The 15,657-nt window shown below is 48.3% G+C and overlaps 1 protein-coding gene across 2 annotated transcripts in view; it reads right to left on the bottom strand.

Moving 5' to 3' along the window:
- Positions 1-15,657, bottom strand: part of SSH2 (slingshot protein phosphatase 2) — a 121,268-nt gene that overhangs the window by 71,801 nt on the left and 33,810 nt on the right. For both annotated transcript variants that reach the window (XM_081171952.1, XM_081171951.1), the window contains exon 2: positions 8,723-8,766. In XM_081171952.1, the coding sequence (XP_081028078.1) occupies positions 8,723-8,766 (44 nt within the window). The remainder of the gene's footprint in view (positions 1-8,722; positions 8,767-15,657) is intronic.

Genomic DNA, 15,657 nt, shown 5'->3' with positions numbered 1-15,657 from the left:
GCTCCACTTCTAATGCCCATCCTTGACCCATTGGGATGTTTTGCTTCTCAATATTCTCTGGTTGGCCTCTGTTATTTTCTCCTACCAATAGAGAACCTACAAAAGTACTATATGGGCTCTTAAAGGCAAAGATAAAGGTAAAGGGTCCCCTGACCGTTAAGTCCAGTCATGGCCGACTCTGGGGTTGCGGCGCTCATCTTGCTTCATTGGCCGAGGGAGCCGGCGTACAGCTTCCGGGTCATGTGGCCAGCATGACTAAGCCGCTTCTGGCGAACCAGAGCAACGCACGGAAACGCCATTTACCTTCCCGCCGGAGCGGTACCTATTTATTTACTTGCACTTTGACATGCTTTTGAACTGCTAGGTTGGCAGGAGCAGGGACCGAGCAACGGGAGCTCACCCCGTCGTGGGGATTCAAACCGCCGACCTTCTGATCGGCAAGTCCTAGGCTCTGTGGTTTAGCCCACAGCACCACCCACGTCCAATATGGGCTCTTAGGTACCCCATAAGGGAAAAGGAGCAGTTTTTTTCTTATAACATGGGAGTTGGTGCCCGACCACACCTGGGCAGCCCTCCAGGTTCCCCAACCCTGCCTTCAGGTGTGCCTATAAAAAGCAGCTGCCCTCCCCGCCCGTTTCAAACACTGAACTCAGAGGGCAGTTCTGTGTGTCACACAGCTGGGGAAAGTAAAGAGGCCTTTTGTCTGCTATTTAATTAATTTATTTATTTAAAAAACAGGTTTTATTATGACCCACGGCAAAAAGGAAGGGCTGTGCGGAGGAGCTCACAGATGCTGCACTAAAGCCCCTGTCAAAGCATTCAGAAGCCATTAGCGGCTTGCGCATGATGGGCTCGTGCGGAGGAAAGCTCGTGCCACAAAAACCAGGGAGGGGATTGCAAAGAAGTAAGAGAGAGAGAGAGAGAGAGAGAGAGAGAGAGAGAGAGAAAGAAAGAAAGAAAGAAAGAAAGAAAGAAAGAAAGAAAGAAACTACACTTACACCATATCTTTAAAGCACAATGATGCCACTTTAAGCAGACATAGCTTCCCCCAAAGAATCCTGGGAAGTGTAGTCTGTGAAGGGTGCTGAGTGTTGCTAGGAGACCCCTTATTTCCTCAAAGAGAGCTACAATTCACAGAGTGGTTTAACAATCAATCCCTTTCCACAGGGAGCTCCAGGAATTGTAGTTTTATGAGGGGGGAATAGGCATCATGTCCTGCCAACTCTCAACACCCTGAATCCAGCTCCCAGGATTCTTTAGGGGAAGCCATGACTGTTTGAAGTGGCATCAGAGTGCTTTAATGCTTGGTGCAAACCAGGCCAGAGAGACTTTTGCCAGCTTGGTAGGGGCTGCAGTAATGATGAAATGAGAGGGATGATGCTTCCTAGCTTTATTTCAGGTATGGGGAAGCTCTTGCAGGACCCCCAGCACACGTCATCCCCAGCAGCCAGCAGGGCCAATGATCAGGGATGGGAGGAGGTGGAGACCACCAACATCTGGAAGGCAGAGGCGACCCTAGGCTCCCTTGCACCCTTGGCAAGGAGATGTATTGGCACCTCCAAAGCCAGGAGACCATGGACCAGAAACTTTAAAAGTTTCCTTGTCATTGCCTTTTGTGCTCCACCATGCTTCAGTTTGTATTAAATGCTTAGCATTTCTGCAGAGCAGGGGGTGGGGGTGGGGAACCTGGAGTCTGGAGTGAAGTCCAGTCCAACAACGTCCGGAGGTTCCCCACACAGTTCTCCATTGCAGATTCAAACCAAACTCTGCTCTCTGCTCAGCTAGGAATTTCCTTCCTGCGTATTCCACCCAGTGAACAGTCCTGACCAATGGCATCTCCAGAGATCTGCCCTGCAGTTTAAGAGGGAGTGACATTTCCCAGTGACCCAGCTTCAGCCTTTCCAGCCAAGCCCCAAAATTTATTCTCCTTCGTACGGGCTCAGAGTGCCTCTGGGCAAAGCCAGCGTCCTTCCCTTGCTACTCAGACTGGGGCGCAGCAGAGGCAGCCCAGCCCAGCACGTTTCGCTTTTTAGGAAGTCCAAATGTTGGATTTTTCAGCATGCAAAGTCACTCTTTTGGTACCCGCCCCCAGTCGTAAAAGAGAGAGCAAGCATATGGTGGGAGGCTGACACAGCCCCTTCCCCTCTTTCTTTCTCTCTGTGCAAGAAGATGGCAAAAGGTCACCAGAAACAGGATGGGGAGGCTGGACCCACAGGCAAATTCTTGCTTTAGCAATAACTTGCAGCTATGCAAATCTTTTTGACGGGAAAGAGGCAAAATTCACCCCGAGCTGTGAGTTGCTCTTGTGAATTTTAAAAGGAACAAAACACAAACACACACCCATTCCACTTTAATCCAGAGGTTCCCAAAGTCTACTGCTCTTATCGCTTTCAATGCTACTTCCTTTGGTAATGTTTGCTTGCATTTACCATTCTGGGTTGTCACAAGTCACAAGATAGCCAATGATTGGCAATAGCGATCTATTTCGTTGCAACTTAGTTATCTTACGTCTGCGGTAGGTGAAGGTTTGTGCGTGCTTGGCAAGTGTTTTGTGCTGTAAACTTCCTTCACCCTCATGTTTTCGTTCATAAGAATGCATAAGAATGTTTTTCATGCAACATCTGGCATCACTGGATCAAGTTCAGGAGTTCTGCTGAATTAACTAAACTAAATAGTTTTGATTGGATTTTGAGTAACGGTGCAATCAATCTTTACTGTTTTGAATTTTATTGTGTTATTATCTTCCTGAGTGGGTCATGCAAGCCACTGTTCTGAATAATGCTTTTTATAAGGTAGGGAGCACTGGGAATGCGTTTATGGAACCAAGGGGGCGGTGGTGGTCAGGAAACAGCCTGGGAACCACTGCTTTGATCAGATGTACTAACCTCTCCCTAAAGAAAGAAAAACTTCAGATCCTCCGTTTCCTCCTTCCCAGTGATAAGTTTGTGTGTTTTTCAATGTAGCTATTTCATCTTCATCTGGAATTTGAGAAAGATCTCCCGTTTATTTGTTTCAAAAGCCAGGCAAATTTTGGGAAGCAGCCACATAAACCCAGCCTCTCAATTTCTTAGGAGGGGGGTGGCATCCAGACATCAGATTTGCCCCCATGTGCAAATACTGAAACAGCAGCTTGCCTGCCTACAACCCATCGTAGGGCGTCTTGGAAATTGCCTGGCAATCTCCCATCTAGAAAGGGCAGGCAGAGCACCCCCGTCTCCCCACAGTGCTACTGACTAGCCACATAAGGCTACCAGCTGCTTCCTAAATCACTCAGATTTTTTCCTGGGGAAAACCTCCTGCCGCGAGGCAGCATAAAAAAACCAAGCCAACAGATGTTTTTAAACTTTAATACTTTCGTGCTGTAAACTTGAAATATTTTTGACAAGTACTGCAAACGTGAATCTTTGTGGGGAAAGACTGGAACCTGAAACGATGTTTTCTAAGGACTGTCAAGTCTGGGGGGAAATCTGGGCCACTTTCCCTTTAAAACAGGGGAACATGTACGTGTATATGTACCCCAGGATTTTAATTCTTTTGGTATCTACCAGCTTTCAGCCTTTAAAGTTTTTACTGAAAGAGGGAGGGATCGAGATGTGATATATAGGTAGAGCTTTTCTTCTCTTTCACGTTCTGTAATTTTTCAGTTTACTTGATACCATTAACTATGGAATATTTCATTAGTACTATCAGGAGAAATATATTTTGATCCCAGTGGTACAGTAGACTTATGTTGACAGAAGTTCTGGGATTAATTTATCAGCAGTGGACTCTAATTTTAAAAAGTGGCTCATGTGATCATACTCTCACTGACTAGTATAAAAGAAAAGGATGTTTGCAAGAAGTATATCTATATTGTATATAAGCCAAATAATTCTTTTGCCCTTGTTTTCTATATGGGGATACCTTTTTAATTTGATTCCCTCCCCCTCTTTCTTTTTCCTTTCTCCTCCTGTGATGAGGCTGCATTTTAATTTTAATGTTTCAATATTTTAATGTTGTATTTTAATCTTGTTTTTAAGTTGTATTCATTCAACTTGTTTTTATTATTGCTTGTTAGCCGCCCTGAGCCCGGCCTTGGCTGGAGAGGGCGGGGTATAAATAAAAATAATAATAATTATTATTATTATTATTATTATTATTATTATTATTATTATTATTATTATTATTATGTGGCCCACATGTGGTTCTCCAGATGTCTGTGGACTCCCAACTCCCCATCAGCCTGTATAGCCGGCGGTCAAGAATGATGCTGGATAAGAACATGAGAAGAGTCTGCAGGATGAGTCCAGTGGCCCATCAAGTCCAGCATCCTGTTCTCACAGTGGCCACCCAGATGCCCCCATGGGAAACCAGCAAGCTGGACACCAGCCCAAGAGCCCTCTCCCCTCCTGCCGTTTCCAGCAGTTTTTACTCAGAGGCAGAGCAGAGCCACCCTGGCTAGTAACCATCATAGCCCTTTCCTCCATGAATTTGCCCAATCCGCTTGATGCTAATTGGAATTCCAGCAACCTCTGGAGGGCCAGCCCACAGCCCACCGCCCCACTTTAAGGCACACGCAGATCTCAGCCCCACTGTACTGCCATATTATTATTTTAAAAAAAAAGAAAGCCAGTTTGCCTGGCTGAATTTCCACCTGTGCAGTTACTAAAAATTTAGCCAGCTAACCCTGGTGATCATCTAATGTTTATTGGATGGATTTCCCCCCTAAATTGATTGTTGATTTTATTGTTATTTATGCTTTATACCGTATTTTATGCTGGTTTTTTTGTAGCATCAATTAAGAGTTTTAAATTTGTTGTTAGCCGCCCTGAGCGGCTAACAACAAAAAATTATTATTAATAATAATTAAAAATTATTAATTTTAACAATAACAAATATTACAATAACAATAAAAATTATTATTATTATTATTATTATTATTATTATTATTATTATTATTATTATTAAGTTTGTGCTTCCTGCAATGAGGGCAGAATGCACTCTGGTTAAACATCATTCTCTGCTGGGCTTTTTTAAAAAAGAAAGAAAGAAAGAGAGAAACACAGACGGAAACTGCAGCCGCTACATAACTGCACGCGCTTCCCCATAATAAGTATATCAGAACTGGAGCACACGCTCCCCCCTCCTGCTAATGAACATGCCAGCCTACGCTTTGCATACAGCCCTGAAGACGCTGTGCTCCATTTATCACGGTGGGGAAAGGCGTATCATCTCTTCCGCCAGCTTTTGCACAAGGAGAACCACTATGAGGAGGCAATAACCCAGAAACGTAAGAACGCATCGTTGCGTGAGGCCCTCACTGGATCTGGGTGCAAGTGGGGGGGGGCAGGTCCAGCCACTGGCACCCCCTGTTAAATAGTATATTCTCTGTCAGAGGTCCTGCTCTGCCTCCACAGTTCGAGGCAGTGATGCTTCTGAATCCCAGTCGCTGGAAACCACAGGAGGAGAGAGGGCTCTTGTGTTCAGACCCTGTTTTGGGGCTTTCGGGGGGCTGGGGGGGACCTGGGGGGCCGTAGTAGGAACAGGATGTTGGGTTAGATGGTCCACTCTCTGCCTGCTCTTTGTCCAGGATCTTGGGTTAGACAGCAGCAGTTGCAGGTGGGCGGTTTTAGACCCCAATTGCAGAAATTTTTTATTGCTTTTAGTTTCCCAGAGACATTTTTTTGGTGAAGCTTTTGTCCGCGAAGCAGTTTAAATAGACCTGCAGAAATAAACCAGACAGCTCCCTAACGCTCCAACCTGCTGTTTCTCTAGCTGGAATGCCACTGGGCATGTGTAAAGTGTTGCATGTTTTCTTTAGGCCTAAAATAAATTTAAAAATTGGCACCACCAGCTTGAGAAGGCAGTTTCCAGAATCGATAGGATGCAACACAGTGCTTGGAATTACGAGTTTCTTGTGGAGAGAGCTCAATTTTTTTTGGGGGGGGTACCATTTTCTGTTTGAAGCAAGTATGTTCATGACTCCTGGAGGTCGTCCCCCCCCCCGCCCGCCCCATGTAATTTCCTGGACAGGAGCAGGCTTTGGAGTGGATCAGAAATCCGAGCAGATGTCTTGGTCTGATAAGAGGCAGGCAGGGAATGCAAATGAGGAGAGATAAGTGGCCTGGGAAGCCTTCTGACTCTGCTTGGAAAGACAGAGGAAGGTATCCACTCCAAGGTACATTCTCTATAATGTATATAATGGCAGGTGGGCAGGAGGGAAGGAAACCACTCCAAACCAAACCGTCTAGCCACCCCTGTCAAGAGAGGCATGGAGGCAATGAGCCCACTGCAAATTCCTCCTCCATCTGCCTTGCAGAAGCGTGAAACTGGTCACAGCGGTTCAGAGAGTGAGCTGTGAAGGCGATGAAGTAAACACCCACCCCAGATTCAGCTCCCACAGACTCGCAGGGTAGCCTTGAGCTGGCCCCTTCTTAAAGAGGACCCACGACTCAGTGGCAGAGAGCCTGACTGGCATGCAGAATGTCCCTGGCAGCATCTGCAGGCAGGGCTGGGGAGAGGCCCTTGCATGAAATCCTGGAGAGCTAGACGACCCATCTTAAGCAGCTCGATTATGTTCCTGTTTAACTCGGATCTTAAAACCATGAGGACTAGGATCTTGGTTTATGTTAATGGGAAGGAAGCTGGTTCAAGGGTGGAGCACCTGCTTTAACTGTGAAAGCTGGAATCTCCACTCCATGGTCGAATCCCTCGCATCTCCAGGACTGGGTAAAGACTCCCCCCACCCCTACCTGAAACCACGGAGAGCCACTGCCAGACAGTGTGGGTAATACAGAGCTGGATGGAGCGAGGGTCTGCATTTGCCAGCTTCCTGTGTGCATAAGTAGGCTGCTGGCACCAAGAAAAACTGAAATGCAAGTCATTAAATCACTGTGCAAGCCAGGCTTCCCAAGGGAAAAGGAGCCCCTGTGGTGTAGTGCTTAGAGTGTTGAATTTGGGAGACCAGGGTTCAAATCTCCATTTGGCCATGAAGCTCACTGGGTGTGAACCTGGGCCAGTCACACTGCCTCTCAGTCTAACCTACCTCGCAGGATTAAATGAGGAGGGAGAGAAGCCTCGTACTAATACTAATAGTAATCTGCCTTGACACAAGTTGACTGTGCAATGAATGGTGGTGGGGAAGATTTCATTCAGATTTAAGGGGGGGGGGTGGAATCTCAACCCGGCAACAAAAGAAAAACCTCAGCCGTTTTCTGCTTGGGTTTATCTTCCCAGCCCCCCACCCCATTTCCGCTCCCCGCTGCCACTGCAAGAGGAAGTCCCAGGACAGAGGTCAGCGCATCAACAGCAGCCAGTCGTTTCCCATGGCAAGAAAGCATTTCAAATATGCCAGAATCGTTATCTCTCCCTCACACACACACACACACACACATGTCAAGATTCAGCCCAGTGCACAATAGCCGTCCACTGAAAAGGAAAATTAAACCACACACATGTTTCCTCTCTCGCCCAATCTTGCATGGCGGCAACAAGATTTGCTAGCCACCCAGTTTTTTACAGAGGAACAAGGAGAAACAGGATTGAGGTCTCCCCTGCTACATAACTTTAGGGATGGGCAAATAGGTCCATTTCAACTTTTCTCGGTTTTTCATTTTTAAATGCAGTTCCCCACATTTCCACATGTTTTTTTGGGGGATAGTCTGCATGAAAACCCATCAGCATTCTGGTGTGAATTTCTCCCACACATTTTGGAATGCGTTTTTTGCTTACTACACACATATTTGTGGAGCCATTTCCTCCGACATGCTGTATTTTCACTAGATATATGCATTTTGATCGATACCCTAATCCTAGGATGTGCATTTTTTTATGCGTTACTTTGCTGCATTGCAAAATTCATAGAAGTGAGAATTTTGAAGTGGGACTGCCTGCCTTTAGGTTCGCATACTGTGTTGCAAAGTGCAAATTAGGTGGGTTTGCCTTTAAATGCAAGCTTAATAGAATTTCCCCCTCAATATCTCTTGCATGCACACAAACACACAGCGAGGGATCTTCACTGGCGCAGTCAGCAGTGCAGAGTATGAAATACATTCAATAACGGGTGAGATCAATTGGGGGGGGGGAGAGAACCTGTGGCCCTCCAGATGCAACTCCTAGCACCCCTGGGCACACCCGGCTGCCAGGGATGATGGGAGCTGGGGGTCCAACAACACCTGGAGGGCAGCAGGTTCCCCATTCCTGCACAACAAAAACTAAACAGCAGAATCAAAAGCCAAACCCCTGCAAACTCCGGACTGAGCCCAGAACCTTTTGCCTACAAAGCAGGAGCTCTGCTGCAAGACCCCTCAAGAGCATCTGGGGAAAACTCTGGCAAGAAACCCTGGAGAGCTGCTGTCAGCCAGCATGGGGGATACTGGGCTGGCTGGGCCAATGGTCTAACTGCAGATGTTCCTATTTAAATTCAAGAGGTGGTGGCCTCTACTTCACTTGGGGTTTTTAAGCAGAGGTTGGATGGCCATCTGTCAGGGGTGCTTTAGCTGGGATTTCCGCATTGCAGGGGGCTGGACTGGATGACCCCTGGGGTCCCTTCCAACTCTACGATTCTAGGAATCTTTATATTTAGGAAAAGGGCCATAGCTCAGTGGAAGAACAGCTGCTTTGCGTGCAGAAGGTCCCAGGTTCAATCCCCGCTGGCATCTCCAGGTATCTGTGCTTTCTATTTGTGGGGCTGCGGCAATCGAGGACAGCCAAAATGGTACAAGAAAACAGGTGCAAGACGTACCTTCTGGGCTGGAACCGGCAGTCATCTTCCCCGCTGTCCGCCTCCTGCACACAGAAGAGAGGAGAGAAAGTGGAGATTAAGGTGCTTATTAAGATTAAGAGACAGTGTGTTGCTGTGGTTAAGAGCGTTGGACCAGGACCTGACGTCGGATCCTCACCCACAAAGTTCTCGCTTGAGCCAATCAAGCTCTCTCAGCTTAACCTAGACCTTGCAGGGTTGTTGAGAGGATAAAAGCAGGGGGGAAGGTTCTTATGTCGATTTACAAAGCTCTGAACAACTTAGGTCAGGGACCACCTGAACTCAGCTCAATCCCTGAGCTCACCTGTAGGAGCATCTTAGGCTGTTTTCCAAGTTCTCATTTGAAAACAATTGGAAATTGAGCTTTTAGTGTTGCCGGCCCAGCCCGGTGGAACTCTCTGCCAAAAGAGATTTAGTAGGCACCTCCCGTGCCAGTTTTTAAACACTTGCTGAAACCTTTTTTATACTGCCAGGCCTATGCAGGCAATTAAGAATATATCCTCCCACAATGTTTAGTGGTTGTGTTCTCAACTTTTTAATGGTTTTTATTGTATGTTTTTACTGCTGCAAACCACTTTGATTTTTTTTAATGACAGTGGTACGCAAAAAATTTTCATATAAATAAAAAAATAACAACAACAAAATGTTTTAGTGCCCCCTCCTGGCCACTGCTGGAAGAGTATGGAGAACAACTGGAAGGGAATAGCCTTCCACTCACCCCCATCCAAGGAGAGGACGCAAGAGGCGCAGCATGCTTTCATGAGGAAGAAATAAAAACGTGTGAGAAGAAACCCAGGAAGTTCAGGAAACACAGAGACAAATAAAACACAAAAACCCTGACATGCTGAAGGTAGAAAGGGACGGAAGGTGGAATCCTGCCTGGACTCCCCAAGCAGAGTGAAGCACAAACTTAGTTCTGTAGGGGAAAGAAATTGCATCCAGTTTCTTTTCAGCTTGAGGGCCATATTCCAGCACAAGTGTCTTTCCGAGGGCCGCATGCTAGCGGTGGGCAGGGTCAAGGATAAAAACATTCCCCAGCTTTGTACCATCGGACAAATCATGGGGCTTATATGGACACCCACACCTCTTCAGATGTTTCTGCGTTCCAGCTTCCATCGTCCCTGGCTGCTGGGACCCTGCGGTCTGGGGCAGCCAGCTCTCCACCCGACTTAGGCTGACTAGGGCTTCTTTGTGGTTGTTCTAAAACCAAAACCTCCCTCTTTCAAACAAGCAAACAGCAAGGTCTTCCAGAACTGCCGCAAAACCTGTCTGTACCTGCTGGAATTTCAGCCACAGTTATGATTATTATTAATCACCCGCCCTTCGCCCTAAGGTCCCAGGATGGGTCACAGCATCAAGACACAATAGTAAAAGAAATTTAAAACAATGAATCATCACAAAAATAAGGTGGGTCCTAAAAATCTGGAGCCTCAAGTGTCCAAAGCCAGGGTAAAGAGGCCCATCTCCTGCATCCTCTGGAAGCTGGATAAGCCTGGCGCAGCGCTCTGGGGAGGGAGTTCCACATCTTAGGGGCCACCACAGAGAAGGCCCTCCCCCCCCGGCCACCCCACAAGCCTCTGAGGGTGGCGCAACCACCAAGGAGACCCCCTCTGCTGACCTCAGGACCCACGGGGAAAGAGGTGCCCTTTCAGATATGTGGGGCCCGGGTCCTTTCAGGCTTTAAACACAAATGTGAGTACTGTATTTTTCGTCCCATAGGACGCTCCGTCCCATAGGACGCACCTAGTTTTTTTGGGGGGAAATAAAGGAAATTTCCCCCCTTTATTTCCCCCAAAAAACCAGGTCGGGGAACAGCGGTATGGCGGCGCTGTGCCTCCCCGCTGTCCCCCGAGCTTGTGGGGCTGGCCGATGTCTGCCCGGCACGCTGGGCGCTCTGCTTCAGGGTGTCCTGCGCGCCGGGCGGCAGGCTGCTATCCGCAGCATAGGGAGCCCTGCGGGAACTCCCGCAGGGCTCCCCACACTGCGCATGTCTGCCCGGCGCAAGGGGCACTCTGCTTCAGGGGCACTCTGCTATATGCAGCGTGGGGAGCCCTGCGGGAACTCCCGCGGGCTCCCCAGGCTTGCGGATAGCTTCCTGAAGCCTGGAGTGTGCACCGACCCCTCTCGCTCTCCAAGCTTCAGCGAAAGCCTGTATTCGCCCCATAGGACGCACACAGATTTCCCCTTCAAGGAGGGGGAAAAGTGTGTCCTATAGGGCGAAAAATACAGTACCTTGAATTGAGCCCGGAAACTAACTGGCAGCCAGAGCAGGATGTCCACAACTGGTTCAGCCTTCCAGGCACCAGCCTGCGGATCTAACGTGCGCTTCGTTTTCCTCTTCAATGTTCCCCAAAGGCGGAGGAACAGCCAGGCACATCTGGTGAGGCTGTTTTCCCCCCTCTCTACCCTCCCCCAACCAAAGAAAAAACACATCCCAGATGTCAAAAACTGTGTGAACAAATAATTTTTAATATATAGGGCAGGGACGCTCAGCGAGGCCTCGATTTGGCAGGGCAAGTGCCTTTCCCTCTGTGAGCCGCCAAGCCCCAGTTCCCGCAACGAGGTGTCAGGGTGTTCTGCCAGCTGAGCGCATGCCCGGCAGCCCAAAGCATTCTGGGAAGCATCAGAGGCAGAGGAGGGGAAGGTTTTTTCTCCCCATCGGGCCACAGAGCAGAGCAGAGGAGCCGCTAAACCCACCTTGCTCATATCACCAGTCTTCCACATTTAAGAACATCCAGAGAGCCCTGCAGCTGCATCAGGCCACTGAGCCCAGATTCCTGTCCTCGCAGCGGCCAACCAGGTGTCCCCACAGGAAGCCCCCACAGGCAGGAGCCAAGGCTAAGGGCAGTGCTCCCCCCCCCCCCAAATTGTGGTTCCCAGAATCTGGAGAGAACGTAGCAATTGTGTCTAGGAGCTTCTTCACCAAAAATTTGTCTAATCCTTTTTAAAATTCATGCTAGCTGGTGGCCAAACAGAGATGGCTTGGGGGGGTGTGGCTGGGAGGCTGACAGAATCATGGTTTGCTTAAGCTCTTAGTGGAAGCAAGGACATATGACAATCTGGATGTTTAAATGGTTGTCGTTTGTTGCTTTTAAAGGTTTTGTGCATATTCTGAACTGCTTTTGAGTTTTCTGAGTTCTGTAAATGAGAGATGGTACATAAGTTCCACCCCCCTTATAACAGGATTGGGTGTACTTATAAGGGGGAGGGGTGAATTCAAGCAGGAAAGGGATTCCCATTGGGGGATCTGGCTGGCCACTAAGAGAACAGGATGTTGGGCTAGGTGGACCGTTGGCCTGATCCAGAAGAATCTTCTTATGTTCTTAAACAAAAGATCGGAAGCGAGGTCAACTCCCCAACAGTCTGCCCAGAGATGTCTCTGACTCCTCCCCCGCCCCCGGTGCAAATAACACTTTCAAATCAAAGTTCTACACTCTTTCTTCCCTTCCAGCTCTCCAGTTCTGTGATTCTTTCATTCCTTTGGCTGCCTGTACAGGTCGTGCTGGCTGGGAGTTGATGAGAGTACAGTCCAGGTTGGGAAAAGGCAGTTTTATGGAGAATCAGCGTGGTGCTGTGGTTAAAGTGTCAGGCGAGGACCTGGCAGACCAGAGTTCAAGTCTTCACACAGCCATGAAACTCATTGGGTGACCCTGGAGTCAGTCACTAGATCTCTCAGCCTAGCCTACCTCACAGGTGTTTCGTGGGGTTTAAATGAGAGGTAGAAAACAGTGGGACGTCAATCAATCAATCAATCAATCAATCAATCAATCCTTGTTTCATTCCTACAATTTATTTATTTTAAGAGTTCCATCTGCCCCAATTTTTAGTTTTAGGGTTAAGGCACAACTGCATTTAAAAAGGAGGTGCATGGCCCGTTACGTTTTGTAATATCAGATTCCTTAAAAGACATAAACTTCTGGATAAGTCAACAGCATTGGTGTGGGGGAAGGAAGGGGGAGGAAACACAGTCGTCCCATCCCCCCCCCAGCTATGACTACAGGCCATCTCAGTCATCCCTAGTATGTGGGCCGCATCCTTCTGCCTTGGAAAAGGCAAGGAGCCACAGGAGCAGGACTTTGCAACAAGCCCTCTGGCCACAGAAAGGAACGGCCAGGAGAGGCTGGGAGCCGGACAAAAATTATGGGACCGCGCCACAGAGTATGCCGAGCATTTAAATTATCTGGGCTTGACACACTCTCAAGGAGCAGGCCTGCCTTGACGTAAGACACACCAGAGATAGTCATCGGAGGTCAGGAAAAGATAAGAAAAGCGCCCTCTTTTCCCCGCACCAAGGAGCCGAGAGGTTGAGATATTTGGAAACGTGACCATTTAAGGTCAGGAAGAAAACAGCCATGGCTGGGTGGTACACAGACTCTGCTTTGCATGCAGAAGGTCGCTGGTTCAATCCGCAGGAGCATCTCCAGGGAGGGCTGGGAGAGAGAGACTCCCTGCCTGAAACCCTGGAGAGGCGCTGCTGCCAGCCAGTGTGGGCAATACTGTGCGAGACGGATCAACGGTCTGTCTCTGTATAAAGTAACTCCCTATGTTCCAGGGTCTCAAGTCAGCTTTTGGGAAGGAGGCGGTGCATCTTCAGGTGGGGAACACCCTGCACGGAAGCTTCTATGTTGGGGGACTGGGTGCAAGGGGAGATGTCCCCTGCCTGTAATTTCCTGGAGACTTGCCCCTAAAGGAGCCATGACCAGTGAGAGGCTGGTAAAACCCCCCTAAGCGAGGAAAGGTGCCACCATTTGGGACTTTTGCATTTAGAAATAAGATTAGGGTTTGGGGGGTAATAGGCATGTGGGATGCAGGGGGCGCTGTGGGTTAAACCACAGAGCCTAGGGCTTGCCAATCAGAAGGTTGGCGGTTCGAATCCCCGCGACGGGGTGAGCTCCCGTTGCTCGGTCCCTGCTCCTGCCCACCTAGCAGTTCGAAAGCATGCCAGTACAAGTAGATAAATAGGTACCGCTCCAGCGGGAAGGTAAACGGCATTTCCATGCGCTGCTCTGGTTCGCCAGAAGTGGCTTAGTCATGCTGGCCACATGACCTGGAAGCTGTATGCCGGCTCCCTCGGCCAATAAAGCGAGATGAGCACCGCAACCCCAGAGTCAGCCATGACTGGACCTAATGGTCAGGGGTCCCTTTACCTTTAATATAAAACAATGCATGTAGTGTGAAGAAAGGGCATAGGGAGAAGTTGTTTTCGCCCTCCTGGTCTTTCAGCAGAGCTGAAATGTCCCCATCTCTCCCCCTGACAGGTGTTTTTTGCATGCAGAAGGTACAGAATCCCAGAATTGCAGGAGGACTCAAAGGGTCATTTAGTCCAGACCCCCGCAGTGCTGCTGCCAGGTTGAATTATTGTCAACTGCCAGTTTGGGTTGGGGGGGTCAGTTTGTATACACTGGGAATGACCTTTCTAAGCCTGAGACCTTGGCATGCAGCTGCTGCCAACCAACGTCTACAATACTGGCCCGGATGGACCACTGACCACTCACTTGACATAGGGCAGCACCCTAAGTTTCCTTTCCAAGACAATCCTTTCTGAACGTGCCACCTTATCCCCACAGCACCAACCGTAAGGTTGAAGCAAAGCTCATAAATTTCCTAAACTGAAAAATGGCCCCTGTCAGAGCATGGCCGAGCCTTGGAGTGCAATTTCAGGTTACACCACTAGAGGGAAGCAGAGACAACAGGGAGGGCAGAGGAGTCTGGAGAAGGAGACCCTTGTGTCAATCCTCACCTGCTTTCTTATTCGGTTGGGAGGGAGGGGGTTAAAGAAGATGCCCTTGATTTGGAAACGAATTATCAATGGAACACTGGGCAGATAACTCAGCATTATTTACATGGACTGGCAGCAGCAGTCAGACAGGAGAAGTGTCCAGCCCCACACCTAGAGATGCCGCTGGGAAATCGAACTGCGGCCCTTGCACTGAAAGCAAAACAAGGTCCTAGTCCTGATGGCTCTGAATGAAAGGCTGGTTTAAATAGGAAGACGGGAAGGTGACAGTGTCAGTATTCTCTATAGTGACTGGCAGCAAGGCCAGTTCTCCGGGGATAGGGAGGGAGATGCTGTGGACCTCTTTGCATGCAAAGCAGGTGCTCCACCGGTGAGTTATGGCCTTTCCCCCAAGGCAGAGCAAAATAAGAGCAGGCGTTTGGAAAGCTGGTGTGACTTTTAATCTGTTTTTGTTTGCTGGCATCCGTCTGTCTCTGGAGACAATGGAGGAGTGGGCCTTTGCGGGTGAACTCAATCTGTTTTTAGTCTGTTATTACTTAAACTTTCTCAAAGTGTTAAATTACTGCTATTTTTTTTTTCTTAACGAAAGTTTTATTGTTTCATCATTTTTTATAAACTTATTTTAGGGTTGTTTTTTATACTCAGTTTTGTGAAATAAATATGCTACCCAACTAGCACCTCCATTATTATACTATCTGCATTATTACTATCACTGCTACTGCATTTATACCCAGGGGTTTTTCTGAGCTGGAACTTGGGGGAACTGTGTTCTCTTACCTTTTTAAAATGGAATCATTGATTCTTTCGCCTGAGCCAAAAACCCACTTATATCTGTAATCAATAAAGTTGTGGCCATTTCTAATCCAGATCATTGTCTGCCTGAGTCTATTAATCACAACTTCCATGTGGCAACTGCCAAGGGGGAACGGCACTGCAACTGGGCCCGCAATAAACAAACAAATTTTGTGGTGAGTTCCACCACCTTTCCCCAGGAAAAAGCACTGTTTATAGTGCACCTTTTCTCCAAAGAGCTCAAGTGTGGCAGACACAATTCTCCTGCCCTCCCTGTGAGGTAGGCCAAGGGAAGAAAGGCAGCGGCTGACCCAAAGTCACCCCGTGGGGAGAGCTGAGTCATAGCTGAGCGGCAATCATTTGAACCCTGGTCTCCCAGGTCCCTATT

Source organism: Podarcis bocagei (assembly GCF_964188305.1).
Source record: "Podarcis bocagei genome assembly, chromosome: 15".
NCBI classification, from domain to species: domain Eukaryota; kingdom Metazoa; phylum Chordata; class Lepidosauria; order Squamata; family Lacertidae; genus Podarcis; species Podarcis bocagei.
Note: the sequence above shows the minus strand (reverse complement) of the source record. Positions and strands in the feature narration are given on the sequence as shown.